Source organism: Ammospiza nelsoni, chromosome 20 (genome assembly GCF_027579445.1).
Source record: "Ammospiza nelsoni isolate bAmmNel1 chromosome 20, bAmmNel1.pri, whole genome shotgun sequence".
NCBI lineage: Eukaryota > Metazoa > Chordata > Aves > Passeriformes > Passerellidae > Ammospiza > Ammospiza nelsoni.
This window is the reverse complement of record NC_080652.1, coordinates 4,176,845-4,192,887: the sequence shown is the minus strand read 5'-3', so window position 1 is coordinate 4,192,887 and position 16,043 is coordinate 4,176,845. Positions and strand designations below refer to the sequence as shown.

Below are 16,043 nucleotides of genomic sequence, written 5' to 3'. Positions count from 1 at the left end.
CCTGAGGCAAATGTTGATTGGTTTCCATCTCTCCTTGAAAGTTCCTTCAGGTCCCAATAGATGTGAATTTAGAAGTAAACATTTAACCAGCATTACCTTATAGGACTTCATATGCTGTGATTTGCTGCATTTCCAGGCATGGAGGGCTGATCCCTGCCAAGAGCATGTGCGTTTGGACCTCTTTGAAACCTCTTCAGTTAAAATTCATTCTAGTATTTCTAAAAATACAAGTTTTCATGTAGGATCTTACTGAAGGCACAGGTGAAGAAGAGAATCAGTTGTGAGACAGTAGCAGGGAGCCTGGAGCTCCTTTGGAAAGCACAGGGAGAAGATGAGGAAATGTGGTGAGGAAGGTTTATCACTAAACAAAACATCTCCAGGGTATGAAGGAGCTTCTGCCAGATTGTAGCTACCATATGGCATTCCAGGTTGTCTGGCTTGGTTTCGTGCAATGACTGTAGGTCTGAGACCTTTTAGTTCCTGGCTTTGACTTCACCCCAGAGGTCTCAGAACCACTCTTTGGCCTCATTTACTTACAAATTACCAGGGCTGGCCTATTCAAGTGCAGCTGTATCCTCATCTGTGGGGAGGATGCCTGGCTTGGTCTTGGCCCATAACTCTGTAATAAATTTGAGTGGGGCAGGAGGATCTCCATGGAGTGCTGCAAAATCCCACCTTGCCCTTGGCTTGGCTCCCTCCCTCAGTGTGAACATTTTGCCCATGGTTTGTCATGTAGATGCAGAATCATGGAATGGTTTGGGTTAGAAGGGACCTTGAAGCTCATCTCATTCCCACCCTCCACCATGGGCAGGGACACACCTTCCACCATCCCAAGTTGCTCCAAGCCTTTTCCAAGATGGTCTTGAACACCTTCGGGCTTGTGGAGTCCACACCTGCTTTGGTAACCTCACCACCCTCATTGCAATGAATTTCTTCCTAATACCTTATCCAAACCCACCCTCCTTTAGCTTAAAGCCACATCCCCATGCCCTGGTGGTCTCTCTGCCACTGGCCACCCCACTGTTGTCTCATTGGGTCCTTGCCTGCATCAGCTGAAGGTTTCCAGCAAGATGTGAATGCTGGGTTTGCACAGAGACACAGAGACAGACGCAGGTCTTTGCAGTCCCTTCTCTTAATTGTCCATTTCCGGGAATAAAAGAACAAAACTAAACCCCAGCACTCTGCACAGTGCCATTAACTGGCCATAAAAGTGTTTTGCTGCAGAGGCTGGGTGGTCAAGTGGTTTGAGAGCAAGATTGGAAACCATCATCTCCCGAGTTTTCAAACTGTTCCTGTCACTGAGCCTCTCCGGGGCACAATGCTTCACCCCATATGTCTCTGTTTACTGTCGATAAAACAGAGCTATTAATACTGCTGTGCTTCAGGGTGATCTTTTGGACTGTAATTAATGTTAAAACCTTCTGAGGTCACAGGCTGGAAGGAGCTGGAGGGGTGCAGGGGCTGTGTGCTGCTGGGCTGCCAGCCTCCAGCCCAGCTGGGGTGATTCCAAAGCATGTCATTCACAAGGAATGGAGATGAGAGGGTTTCCTCTAAGGTTCTTGAAAGAGGACTGGCTCCAGGTGAGGTAAAGCAGTTGGGTTTGTTCACAAAAAAGAATTTTTGACGAGATCAAAATCACTTTAATTCTGATGGTTTTCCATTTACATTGTTGGATTTTTTCCCTTACATCATCATCAAAAAAAAAAAAAGATGAAATGAGGGTTTGTTTTTTGACATCTATTTTTTAACCTAGGCTTGACCAGGAGAGATGCTCTTGGCAGCTGAGTGACTTTGCTCCTGTGTGAGCTGGGCAGAGGGGAGGAGTGCAGTCAAAAGGCTCACACAGGTCCTCAGCATCACCCAAAGGGGTGGATGTGCTTCAACATCCAACCAATCCTCCTGACCCCAGCGGTGATGGAATAGGTGAAATGGACACTGATTGCTGAATATTACAATTATGTTTTGATAAAAGTCTTCTGTTTTCCAAGGAAAGCGCTCTGCCACTGATTGCCTCAGAGCTAATGGAGCCAGCCTGAGCTGCTGCAGGCAGAGCAGAGGTTACACATTAGCTCTGCTCACCCTTTTCCCAAAGCAAATGTCGCAGACATTTTTTATGAAAAATCCTTTCCTTAGGATTTTTCCTCCTGAGAAGCTGAGAGGCCTCAGGAACAAAATGTAAACAATGATTATCTGCTGCTGTGGAATGCAACAGGTGCATCTGGGATTGGCCCATGTTAGAGGATGAGAGGGTAAGAGAGTAAAAGCATATGAGAGTAAAAGGGGTAAGAGAGTAAAAGGCAAGAGCTAAGAGCTAAAAGAACGAGGTTCCCATTACAATACAATAAATCTTCTTCTGTGTTGAATATTCTAATTCTCACCAACCAATCTAGTACAAGATACAAATCCTATAGCATTTACATACAGCCTATAAGAATCATTACATCACCACACTGTGTTACATTATAAACCCTACAAACTCCTCTTTGGGCCCTTCTGCCAAGCTGTAGGGTCTGCTCTGACCCTTGGGCCTGTCTGCAAGCAGAGGGTGTTGTTCCATCAAAAGGGGATCACCTTCAGCTGGCCACACCATTGTTTTCCTGTTGTTCAGTAACTGAGGGATCTCAAAGCTTGCTTTCATTTCAATCTCGCCTATAGTTTCCATATTCTCAAAATCTTTTGCCAGGCAATCATATTTATAAGGCTTTCCTGTTTCATCTTCCCCAACACCCCTTCCCAACCCTGGGTACCCCTGTTGGTGTTGCTGAGACACAAACCTTCCCTGCCACCATCAGGAGACTCCTCACTGCCCTTGAAGGGAGGGAAAGGGCTGGTGGCACCTTCAGGATGGGGTGCAAAGCCCTGCACTCAGACTCCTGCATGGAATTGTGTGCTGCCCTGTTGCTCTGTGTGTCCCTCAGTGAGATCAGCCTGTGTGTGGTGCTTGTGAAGCGGCACAGTGTGGATGGATGTCCTTCTTGAGAAACTCTCACTCTGAGCAATGCTCCTGGTAAATTAAGGAAAATGCTGTCATGCCAAAAGGATTAAACAGCATCTCCTTGGGTGAGCTGAGCGCGTGCATCCCCTGTGTGCCCAGCTTTGTGAGAATGGGAGCTGTCCCTGCACACAAGTGAGGTCCTTGGCAGTCTGCTGGCATCCTTTCAGACTGTAAGCATTGTCAGGGAGCTAATGCTAATTGCTTGGAGGGAATCTGTCCTGTGCTGGGAATTGCTACCGTGCAGATGTCAGTTCTTATCAGCCACATGTGGGATGTGCAGGGCCTGCAGGGAGGAGAGAGGGGGCTGGCAGTGCTCGTGTGTGGGGTGGGAATGAGGGAGGCATTGCTCCTGTCACCCCCAAGGATGCTAAGGACTTAGTACCATTACTTAAATAAACAGATGTCAGGGTCTCAATCCCATTTAAGCTTCAGCTGCTTTTATAATGCTCCTTACGCTTACTTGCAAGAGCTGGTCAGTTTTACCTTAGGCTAAGGAGGGGTGGCATGTTATTTCTCAGGCTGAGAACCCCACCACCAGGCATCTCAGACCTCTGAGGGGTTCAAACCAGCCCCTGCACTTTGTCAAAGCCAGCGTGAGTTGGCATGCCCAATTCAGAGTGAATAAACATGAACTGATGCCCTTTGGGAGGGTGGACAGAGGATTGTCACCCCTGCTGCGAAGAAGCATTCTCATCCTGGAGCTTTGATGCCCTGAGCAGGACTCTGGGCTCAGCATCCCAGGACGTTCCATGCAGCCACAGCCTGTTTATTCAATGCTCCATCAGGCACAAAAGCCATATTTTACTGTCAGATGCTCTCCATTAGCTTCAAGTGTGAAATTATCATTCCCACCCTTTAGCCAGCCCCACCCTTGTGAGGAAACGAGGCAGCAAAAAACTCAAGGGCCGTTCACAGGATGAGTACAAGCTGTCACTTGTCAGCACAGAGCCCACTTACAGCAAGAATTACTGCCCTGCTCTCTGAAGGGCCAGAGAGGAGCCCAGATCACAAACAGCACCGTGTTGTAATGTAATGTTCACATCAGGGCATGGCAGAGCAGCCCTGAGGTGTTTGCATCCTTCTGCAGTCAGGAGGGCTCAGGGTGAAGCCCCACAGGGGTCTCTGGGATGAGGGGAGAGGAAATGGAGCCCCACAGATTCCAGAAAGGGATGAAGTGACCTGTCCCAGGGTTCTCCTCTGTTCCAAGAGATCATCTCACATCTCCTTGAGATGCCAAAACTGACTGATAGTGCCTGGACCACAATTTTCCTTTCTCTTCTGAAGGCTGGTTCCCTTAACAACCTGGTGGTGTGGGAATGAGGGATCAAGACATTGTCTTCCTTTTGTTTCCTGCCTTCCAGATTTACCCTGTATGCAGTGGATACACGAGGGAGACACTCAGAGCTGAGCACAGTCACCCTGAGGACAGCCTGCCCGCTGGTGGATGACAGCAAGGCTGAAGGTCAGTGTCCAGGTGCCTTGTGTTCCACACCAGGAGACATTTCATGCTGGTTTTGATTTTCCTCTCTTCACTGTGCCCCCAAAAACCTGCCCAGGCCCTTCTCTCCCAGTGGGAAGGCTCCTTTAAATTCACCCATGGGCACAGGGATGTTCTTCTGGGGATGGATGACAAATTGCAGGAGTGTCCAGGGGCAAAGCCTCCTTGGCTGGGCAGTGGTGACTCCATGGCATCCTTGCCATGCCTGGCTGTGGGAGCTGGTGCTGTGTGTCTGACACAGGCCCCTGCAAGAAGAGTAATCCCACAAACCTGAGAGAAGCAGCCCTGGCTGGGCCATGCAGGGCACCCTTGGGTGTTTGAAGGGATGCTGGGGGCAGCTGCATCAGTTTGGAAACAGAAATGTTGATAAAAGCCCAGCTACTTTTGCACATTTGCATTGTTCAGTTTTGAAACTGATCCCACTTGTCCTTACACCCAAACCAGAGCACCTGGCTGCTTTCAGGTTTAAAAGGATTCCTCTAAGTTTTAAAGGATTCCTCTAAGTGACCATCATGTTACCTGTTCTCTTTCTTGCTTGCTTTCCATTGGGAATATCACACAGAAAAATATTTTGATTAGTGCAAGGTTCAATAAGAAAAGCATTCACATGGAAAAACAGCAAACAGGAGACTAAGGAGAAAGGAGGAGATGCAGTTTTGTGCATTTCTCATCTCCAAAAAGACATTTTTTTTCTCTCTAGCTGAGAGTTAACTCTCTTGTTTAACACACCTGAGCTGCTCCAGCCAATGCCCACAATGATGAGGGGCTGCATTTCTGCCTGCAGGGCCTTCCTGGGATCAAGTGTTGATGTCTTCCTACTCTTTAGCACCATATCTGCCAAGGGCTTTTGGTTTGGTGAAGCTGGGAAGAGCCTGACTGCCCTTCCTGGGAGGATAAGGCTGTCTGCCTGTCCTGGTGGCTTTTGCCTCTCCTTTTGCTCCTTCATGGAGTGTTGCTGGAGTGTTTGTGGGGGCTTTGCTCATGCAGGATCAGCCTGAGGAGTTGCTCTGCAGTCACTGACCCTCACTGCAGGCAGTCCCAAGGCATTGGCAGCCATTCCAGCCCAGCCGAGGCCTCTGCTCCTCCTCATCTCATGTTAGCACCTTCAGCTGGTCATTAATGCCATGCCCTGATCCTTTCCAGAGATAGCTGACAAAATCTACAACCTCTACAACGGCTACACGAGCGGGAAGGAGCAGCAGACAGCCTACAACACCCTGATGGAGGTCTCTGCTTCCATGCTCTTCCGAGTCCAGCACCACTACAACTCCCACTACGAGAAGTTTGGGGACTTCGTCTGGCGCAGCGAGGATGAGCTGGGGCCCAGGTACCTGTCCCTTCCCTGTGTCCTGCCCTGCCCCAGAGCACTCCTCTGCTTGGCCACTGGGGATGTGACCTCCTTGTAGCTAAGAGGAGACCCCTTTTGGTGTTCACCAAGCTGTCCTGCATCCCCTTGGAGCACCAGGTCCTGCTCAGTCCATGGATGAATGCTGGTGGGACACCTGGCAGCTGGGTGCTCTTTGTATCACCCAGCCTGAACTGGGTGAGCTGGGGGCTTGGAAACACTGAGGAGTGGGGGGAAAAGTGTCTAATTGTAGGAGCATCAGGGGGTGGGATGGTGGGGATGGATGGAGATGAGAGATCTCTGCAGCCAGGTCTGGAACTTGGGGTTTATTGCAAAGGGCCTGGGTGCAGGGCCCTGCTGGGAGCTGCCAAACACAGCTCAGAGCAGGCCCGAGAGAAGAGAGGGGAGAGAGGATGAGAGAGCAAAAGGGTAAGAGAGTAAAAAGGGTAAGAGAGCAAAGTTCCCGTTACAATAAATCTTCTTCTGTGTTCAATATTCTAATTCTCACTAACCAATCTAGTACAAGATACAAATCCCATAGCATTTACATACAGCCTATAAGAATCATTACATTACCATAGTGTGTTACATTTTAAACCCTACAAACTCCTCTTTGGGCCCCTCCTGCCAAGCTGTAGGGTCTGCTCTGACCCTTGGGCCTGTCTGCAAGCAGAGGGTGTTGTTCCATCAAAAGGGGATCACCTTCAGCTGGCCACACCATTGTTTTCCAGTTGTTCAGTAACTAAAGTATCTCAAAGCTTGCTTTCATTTCAATCTCACTTAAAGTTTCTATATTCTCAAAATCTTTTGCCAGGCAATCATATTTATAAGGCTTTCCTGTTTCATCTTCCCCAACATGTGAGACAGGCCTGCAAAAGTTTTTCCTTCTCCCTTTGTTCTTATCTGCTTGTTGGATGTGGCTGAGAGTCTCTCCATAGTACCAGGATGACACCTCACAACTTTACACCTCTTCTGGACATAGATCCAAGCTGTCCTGGGTCTTTTCCTCCTCCACAGATGACCTTGGTCATAGTTTCTTTGGTAGTTCAGTGGCCTCTGGCACAGAGCCACTCTCATCTTCCCCCTGCCTTCCCTCTGATGACACTGCAGGCTTGTTTGTCCTTTGCAATTGTTCCTTTTTTCCTGAATCCCTGGGAGCCATCAGCTTCTTCTTACACATCTTTATTTCTCCCGTTACTTGAGATCCAAACCCCTGAAGGATGCTGCCTAACCTGATACCTGCTCCAAGCTGTGGGACAGCAGGGTGACATTTAAGCTGCCAGTTCCAGGACCCAGCTACATCTGGAGCCCATGGTCAATCTGGCTGCTGTTTGCTGTCCCCACTGAGCCAGGGGAGTTCCTCCCAGCACTCCTCTGCCCTGAGAAATACATGATTTGCAGCCAAGGGGATGGATCTATAAAAGCCAAGGCAGCTAGTGACAAGAGAGAAGCTCTGCCATCCAGCCTGGCTTCTCAGGGAGCCTGGACAGAAGCAGAGTCACTGACGCAGCAGGAGGCAACGAGGAATTTTTAGTTTTTTCTAAATTGTTTTGCCAAGGGAGGCCATCTCATAACAGGATTTTAATTGACAGGCTGCTCTCCTTCCCAGGGGGACAGGCATTTTTGTACCTTGAAATGTTTATCAGATGAGCCTGGGCTTCACAGTGGACGTTCAATCATAAAGCAGAGCGACAAGAGGGGAGCCAGCTGCCTCTGTGTAATAAATACATCACACCGAGGCCCTCGTGAGCCCAGTTTCCATGAAAGCCACAGGTTACTGCAAACAGCTGCTGGCAAGAAGGCACACTGACAGCCAGATGTCCCAACCAGACCGTTTACATTAAGGAGACATTAAAAACTTAGCTCATAGGTGGCCCTAAACCAGGATTTTCCGTGGTCAGCAGCATCTCAACACCTGGCTTGCCTCATCCTGCTCATCTCCTCTCGCAACCACAGCCCCTTTCCTGCTCCCCCCATTCCTCTCACAGACACTGAGTGAATCTCACACAGTTAATCTGTTCCAACAAGACAGAAGAATCTGTCTAAATCAGTGAATTTTAATGCTACTGTGCATCTAGACCTCTGGATCCCTGCAGCCAGCCTGCTTCCTATCACAGCCACGGGGAGATTTCACCATTATTTTCTCTTGCTGTGTTTTCAGAATGATTCTTATGACCACTGCAAGCTGGGTACAGCTTTTAAGAGGAGGCAGAACAAATAATTAAATTAAAATCTTCTTTCCATGTCCCTATTTGTGGCTACCAGCAGCACTGGGGTCAGTGCATGGCACCAGCCCAGGGCTCACAACCTGTCCCCTGCCCCAGCCAGTCACCCAGGCAGGCAGCTGGGCTGGCCAAGGGACATGAAATGCATGTCCAGAGCAGCTGCCTTCTGGTACAAGGGGGAATGCAATGTTCTGATGGGAGGCTGTGATAAGAAGAGGCCATCGAGTCCTGGACTCACTGTCCTCACACACAAGGGTCTGAAAGACCCAGGTCAGTTCTCAGCAGAGTGGAAAATCTGAATTTATGACAAAACCACCTCATAGAGGAACACAGCAGCCAGGCAGCCACCCCTCCCTGCAGTCTCAGGAATCTCATTCTTCCTTCCAGCCCAGGTATCATTCCTTAGTGGCTCCTTCATGCTGCTTTCAGTACCTCCCTCCAAGGTGAGGCAGGGCAGGGCTTGGCTGGCTCTGGATATAGTTTCATCCCCTATCAGCCCTCAAGGTGAGTGCTGGCTGTCCCCTGTGCAGCTGGAGGGGACAAACACCCCATCAGGGACACCCCTGGCACGGGGCAGAACAGGGAGCTCCTGCTCTCTGGCAAATCCTTGCAGAGCTGGGGCTGTCCAGGGCCTCAGGGCCCTGTGTCTGTTGATGCAGGAGCCCTTGGGAAGTGCCCTGGCAGCAGACACCCATCCCCTCCCATTTCCTCTCCCCCTCCATGCCATGAGGCACCGCAGAGGGAAGTGCCTGCTTAGAGCTGTCGCTATTTTTAAATCCCCCTCTTCATCATTTGTGACTGTGCTGCGACCTCCTAAATCCACACCACCTAAGTGCAGTCCAGAACCAATCCCTGGCTCCTCTGGTGGCAGAGAGGGCACTGCTGGCCCACACCAACATGGGGACATCCCCATCTGGGCTGTGGGGTCACTTCATCCCTTGGGGTCCAGCCACAGGCAGCCAGGAGAGTGATTCCCCTCTTGCTGTCCCCTCCCAGTCCCTGCCCTTTAATAAGGCAATAAATTGCAATTTCTGGCAGGGATGAGGTTGGTCAGCATTTAGGAAGATTTCATTTCCAGTATTTGAAAAGGTGGTCGTTCTGACCCGACAGCCCTCCGTAGGGAGCACTTGGGTAATACCCAGGCCTTGATTTATGGTGTTAAATTGGCAGCCCAAGAGCTGCTCCTGTAATTTATTACCCAGTCTTCACCAGAAAGCCTCTCTCTCTTTCTCACCCCTCCCTTCACCCACTCTGTCTCTCTTCCTCCTTGTTTTTTTTTTTTTTAAGAGGGAACAGCTGACAGCCAAAAGCTAAATCTAACATTTACACATGACTTCATTACCCTGCTAAAATAAATGACTCAAAGCACTGAAACCCATCAAAACTGCAGCTTTGGAACTGGACATCAAAAGTGAAGGGCCTGATTCCCTCTGCCCCATCACCCTGTCTCCTCTGTGACCACAGTTCAGTGTTTTCAGTGTCTCACAGAGCCAGCCCTTCATGTGCCTCATCCCATCCTTAAAAACAGGTTTTTCCTGGGATTGACTGCACAGAGTGAGCTGTGGATGCAGCAGGTGTGTGGAGACACTCCAGGAGAATCCCAGCCTCTGGCACAGCAGGCATCAGCAGGTTGGGGTGGTTTGACCCCTGGATTTCTTGCCATCCTTGAAGGGCTTCCCATATGTAGGAATATTTGCCTGGATAAGAGGCCTGAGTATATACAAGGAAGCAAGGACAGCATGGTGAGTTCTAGCAATATCCAGGAGATCATTAAAGTGTAGTGGAGCGAGTAAGGAAATAGGAAAGTAGAGAAGGCCAAGGGAAATGGAGGCAAAGGCAGGTTGTGTGGGAGAAAAGTGAGAAATGGGTGAGGAGATCTGTGGAGGGTTGGATAGGGGAAGTGGTGAGAAGGGAATAGAGGAAGGGAAGAGTGGAATAGAGGAAGGGAAGAGTGGAATAGAGGAAAGGCAGAGAGCCACTGGCCAGCTGAGATATCCACTCCTTGTGTTGATGTTGGTTACCCACCATGAGGGTTTTCCTCAAGGGCTGGTCGTGGCCACTCCTCATTGCTCCCCTCTTGCTGTGCCTGGGAGAGGCCTTGTGGTGAGCTGGAATAGTAACCAGTTTGGGGGGAATACCCAATGATTGCTTGTTTGATCTTTGAATAAGCAATTTCCCTGTGTTGGCACAGCATTCAGGTCCATGGACACCAGCCCAAGAACAAGCTAAAGGGCTGGGGAAGGGCCAGCACCCCAATTTGGTAGTAGAGCAGCTTTGGGATAAATCAGGGTGATTATGGAGTTGTGGTCTTAGAGAGATGAGATTTTTCCTCTGTGAGGGTGCTCTGGCTGAGTGATTTTCTGGGCATGGCCAGCTGACATAAAAGTCCATCCCAGAGGTGATGTGGGTCCTGTGTTTGTTCAGCCTTCCCTGAAAGGGAGAACCAGTTCAGATGTTGAGAAAATTTCCCAGCATGAGGATGGGGAGCACGGGAAGGATCGGGACTCCTGACTCTAGGAACAGGTCAGAAGAAATTCATCCAGGCAGGTTGATCCCAGCAGGAAGTGGCAGAGGTGATGGCAGTGACTGATTTGCTGAAGTTTGGCAGCTGTAGGGACAATCACTACAGAGTTTGCTTTGCTGCTGAGCTGAGCTTGAATCAATCAGCCTTCACCAAAAGCACCTAATGCCATCATGGAATTTGTGGCTCCAAGGGGCACACATCCAGCAGCACAGGACCTGTTCCTGGCATAGTGTCAGCTCTTGGTGTGTGGTGGGAGCACCAGATGCTGTAGAAGGTCAGGTGGCTGCTATGGAGAGAGTAACATGAGTAGAGGTGTTGTGACAGAGCTCAGCCCATGACATCATTATTACAGATGTGTGTAGCTAACAAGGCTCAAATTGCCCTCAAGTTTTTATTATCATAATTTTTTACTTTTATTTTTATTTTTAATTAATTTATTTTTATTTTTATTATTTATCTTAATTTTTATTTTTATTCTTTGCCTTGTGTCTTCGTGGATAAAATCCATAAATGGATACCAGGGAATGTTGTCCAGGCAGGCCCAACTTCCTTTGTTCTTCCTTTGCCCTCAAAGCTGACCCAGAGCACATCACCCTGGGGAGGAGTGGGACAGTTTTCTGTGTGCAGCCCTGGAGGAGCAGTGGTTTCCTGCAGCCTTTGATGCATTGTTCCCACTCTGGATGGAGAGTCTGATCTGGCTGGGGGTGCCAGGATGCCCTCTTGTCTCCTGCCACCATCTCTGCCCTCTGTGGTGGCATTGAGGTGACCCTGACCAGCCCTTCCCTGGTGTCCCATCTCCAGACATCAGGCTCCCAACGCTCCCCCTGGGCTGGGAGCAGCTCATAGCCTGAGCTGCAACACCACTCAGCTTTCATAATCAAATAATCCCCATGTTTATGCCTTGCTGACTGACAGTGCTGCCCCTGACATATCATTATCGGGAATTTACATTCCTGCAGGAACTGTGAAATCCCCAACTCCTGAATCCAGAGATTTCCTGTGGCACCAGAGGGAGAGGAAATAATCTGTGATCTTGAAACTTTCAGACCACTGAAGTAAACCCTCTTCCCTCCCTTTGTTTGATTTAGCACTTTGCAGACTCCCACAAGGGGATTCTTGGTTTCTTACGGGTTTATTTTGTTTTGTCTTAATGTGTTGTGCTTTTTTTTCCTCACTCTTCCAGTGTCAGTCCTTTTGGGCTGTTTACCTCCTGCAGACTTGGGAAATCAGGAAAGAGAGGGCTGTGCTGGTCAGTCAGGGGCATGTCACAGACATCTTTTATGAAAAATCCTTTCCTTAGGATTTTTCCTCCTGAGAAGCTGAGAGGCCTCAGGTACAAAATGTAAACTATGATTATCTGCTGCTGTGGAATGCAACAGGTGCATCTGGGATTGGTCCATGTTGGTTGTTTGTAATTAATGGCCAATCACAGTCAGCTGGCTCGGACTCTCTGTCCGAGACACAAGCCTTTGTTATCATTTCTTCTTTTTCTATTCTTAGCTAGCCTTCTGATGAAATCCTTTCTTCTATTCTTTTAGTATAGTTTTAATGTAATCTATATTATAAAATAATAAATCAAGCCTTCTGAAACATGGAGTCAAATCCTCATCTCTTCCCTCATCCTCAGGCCCCTATGAACACTGTCACAGGGACAGGAAGGTGCTGGGGGTCCCACCAGGATGCCAGATGGGGCCAGCACTTGTGCTGGAGCTGGCCAGGATCATATAGTGGTGGTGACAATTTAGCTGGGCAGAGTGTCCCCAGGGCACACAAGCTGCTCCAGTGTGTCAAACCTGAGTTCTTGATGCTGTGAAATGGTAGATATACCCAGAACTTTGGGAAAAACAGGGCTTCTCTCCACTTGGATCAGGAAAGACAACATCTTAGGCAATGGGTCTTGTCCATTCTTGCCACAAGACAGAGCCAGTGGCAGAATGCAGAAATCCTGACTCCTGTTCTCCCGTGTTCCTTGCCTGCCCTGCCCTGTTCCCATCTCTGTCCCCTGCAGGAAGGCTCACCTGATCCTGAGGAGGCTGGAGAAGGTGAGCAGCCACTGTTCGACGCTGCTGCGCAGCGCCTACATCCAGAGCCGCACCGAGACCATGCCCTACCTGTTCTGCCGCAGCGAGGAGGTGCGGCCGCCTGGCGTGGTCTGGTACAGCATCCTGAGGGACACCAAAGTCACCTGCGAGGAGAAGATGGTCTCCATGCTGCGCAACACCTACGGGGAGTCCAAGGGGCGGTGAGGGAAGGAGCGGGGCCTGGAGCTGTGGGAGGCAAAGGGACTCCGAGGAGTCGAGGACTTGTGATGTGCTGAGTGGCTGGTGGGGTTTGGGGTCAGGTGATGAAGGGGACAGCGAGGCCAAACAGGACTTTTTCTCACACAGACAGCAGAGAAACAAGAAATGAGCAAGTTGGACTTTTTTTTTTTTTTTTTTTTTTAATTTTTCAAGAGCGAAAAGAAAAAAAAAAAAAAAAAAAAAAGAAATCACCTAATTTGACTCAGCATAAAAAAGCCTCTCCTTTTTAATCTTTTCTTACTGAATTTCCTGGACTACACGCTCCAAAACCCTGGGAGGAGGAGATACCCACTCGAGGCCAGGGCCAGGCAGAGGGGAGCTGATGGGTGCAGGGTGATCCCCTCCCTGCCCTGCCTGCCCTGCCTGCCCTGCCAGCGGGCAGCAGCCGTGGGGCCCCGGTGCCGTGGTGGCCGAGGACGCCCGAGGAGGTGGCGCGGGTGACACCAGCGAGGGTCTCGGGGCAGGGAGCCAGGCAGGTGCCCGGGACGCTGCAGGCAAGCTGGGCTTTTGTAGCACTCCGGGTGGACGGGGTGGCTCCGTGTGCAGCCTTTGTTGGAAAGGCTCCCGGCAGCTTGTTCTGTGCATTAAAGATTCATATCGAGTCCACCTTCGCTGCCTCACTGGTGTTTCTTCCTGATGTGGTGTCGCCTCTGCTTGGGCATCCATGGGGATTCAGTTCTGGTGTGGCGCTCCTGGGATGTGGCTGAGGTGAGGGAGCTCAAGATGGATGCACAAAAAGGAGGGAAAGAGGGAAACGTGCAGCTTTTCTTACAGGGTCCTCCCCTCCTCAACACCCAGCGTAGTCACTGGTCCCAGTGGGAGCTGGAAGTGTGTGGGAAAGCCCAAGAAGAAAGCCAGGGGCTAAAAAGACATGGAGAATCTGGTTTGTTTTACTGTCAGATGTGGGTTAGGCTGGCCTGGGCTCCCTGTGGGTAATGGATTTCTCAGCCTGGTAGCCAAACCAAAAAGTGCGGGAGGGTGAGAGGGGAAAAAATACAAAAATCAGATCAGCTCAAAGCTATTGCTTTTTCCTTCTTAAAGCAGAACAACGAACCTGGAGAGGCAAGAGAGAGGAGTGTGGGTTGAATTAATCAGTTTAGTCAGCCCAAAGCAAATAGTTTTGTTTAGTTTTTCAGGTTATTTAACCCTTTAACATCAAATCCAACAAACAGGAGGTGAGTTTCAAAGCAAAAATGTTTTCAAACCAAACAACAGTGCAGAATTTGATGTCAACAAGGTTCAGACAGAGACCTTTTTCTTCTTGAGCTAAACCTATTTGCCTGATTTGCACCCAGTCAAATAATTCTGATTGTTGCTTCTGAACTTCTCTTTTTTTTTTTTTTTTTTTTTTCCCTCTTTGGTTATGTCTCTTCATTTGAGCTACATTCATCTGCTTTGGGAAGGACTCCAGCACCTGCTCAAAATCTGCTGAAGTTCACAGAAAACTTTGCTGTGACATTACATCCTGTAAGACAAGCTCCAAAGCATTGCAGGTTGCCTGAGGTCTTAATTTTTAAGCTAAATTCCTTTTTTGATGGACAGAGGGAAGACGATGACACTGAGGGCTCTGGGCTAAGGCCTGTGTGTCACTGACAGTCGTACCACACCAAAAACAAAGACCAAGGGAGGATCATGGCACCACCATGTGTAAAAATCTGAGTGCCCAGCACTGCTGCTGCCTCTTCACCATCCCTTTGCCCTTTGGGGGTGAGTGGTGGCCTTGGAGTTTGGTTGTGGGGTGAAGGAGGTGATCGTGATTTGTTGCAGTCAAATGAAGAGTTTGGTTTTCCTGGTTGGAGCTGCAACAACAAACAGCAAAAGCCTTGGAATGCCAATGTGGGGGTGCCTGGGCAGTGCCCAGAGTGGTGTCAGACCAAGCTGGCCATTTTATGTGCTGCCAGGACACAGGGTGTGCACTGTGGGTGAAAAACCCCCAAATCTCCCTTTGGAGCCACTGATGCAGAGTGACTGGGACTGATGTGCAGTTTTGAGTGCCATGGTATAAGAAAGATATAAAGGCATTGCAGAATGTCCAAAGCAGGGGCCACAAAGATGGTGAGGAAGGGTGAAAGCCATACAAGTAGAGGCTGTGGTCAAGTTTGTTTAGCCTAGAGGAGACTGAGGGGAAATGATATCACATTTTGCAGCTTCCTCACCAAGGCCAATGGAGGTGCAGGCACTGATCTCTCCTCTCTGGTGACCAGTGACATTCCTGAGAGAATGGCATGAATATATGTCAGGGGATGGTCAGGCTGGAGCTGCCTCTGCTGCCTGCAGGACAGGTCCCCTGCACACTTGGCAGGACACAGCTCAGGCCAAGGCTGCCAGGGCCAGCAGCAGCCACAGGGAGCTTGGCTGGTCCATCCTGTCCCTGCTGCTCACCGGGTGCAGCTCCAGGTGCTTTGGAGCTGTCTTGTTTTCTCAAGGCTCTGGCCCACAGCTGTGCCGTTCCCCTGTACTTTATAAACACAGGGGTTTATTTTGTTTTTGTTTGCTTGGCTCGGGGATGATTCATTTCTCTTGGAAGCCCCGTGATGGGGAGCAGCTCTGTGGCCTTGCTGCAGGCAGTGTTGTCCAACCTGAGGGACAAATTGCCTGTGTTTTCTGTGAGTGACTGGGCTGGAGGTGTGACAGGGATAATGCTGCCCCTGGGATCCCTCTCCATTGTGAGTGTGGTGCTAGGTGTTAGGAACAGGAGATGCCAGCCAGAATACAAGGCAGCTGGCTGGCTGGCTGCCCCTCAGCATGTTTTTCTCCTCTCTGACACCACAAGCTCCCCCAGAGTGGTGTTGTTTGCACCTGAGATGTGCATCCCTCACAGAGCTCTGGGGAAAGGACAGAGCTGCAGCACAGGGATGTTTTGTTGCAGATGCTGATGGAAAGGAGACCTTCATCTCCAGTAGCCCTGACTGGGAATAGAGCAGGAGCACAGGCTGGTTGTCCCCTGGATCCACAGTGCAGCTGTGTCCATTGCAGAGGCTCAGTTTGCTTGTTTTGGAAGGCTGCTGAGCAGCTTTGCTTTGCATCCATGGTGAGACTGGCTGCTCGTACGGGTACATGCACAGAGCGAGTTGTGTGTGAGCCTGTGTTAATGTGTACAGAGCAGGTGGAAGAGTCTAGACTCTGGGCTGCAGGGTTTGATGGCCATTAACCTGT

General features: G+C 49.7%; 1 protein-coding gene across 1 annotated transcript in view; it reads left to right on the top strand.

Annotated features, from left to right (window-relative positions):
* The window catches only part of ASTN2 (astrotactin 2), a 358,016-nt gene extending 344,725 nt beyond the window's left edge, over window positions 1-13,291 (top strand). Inside the window, exons 21-23 of the mRNA XM_059486464.1 lie at window positions 4,357-4,457; window positions 5,637-5,820; window positions 12,596-13,291. Of these exons, the coding sequence (XP_059342447.1) occupies window positions 4,357-4,457; window positions 5,637-5,820; window positions 12,596-12,833 (523 nt within the window). The 3' untranslated portion in view covers window positions 12,834-13,291. The remainder of the gene's footprint in view (window positions 1-4,356; window positions 4,458-5,636; window positions 5,821-12,595) is intronic.
* The last annotated feature ends 2,752 nt before the right edge of the window (window positions 13,292-16,043 follow it).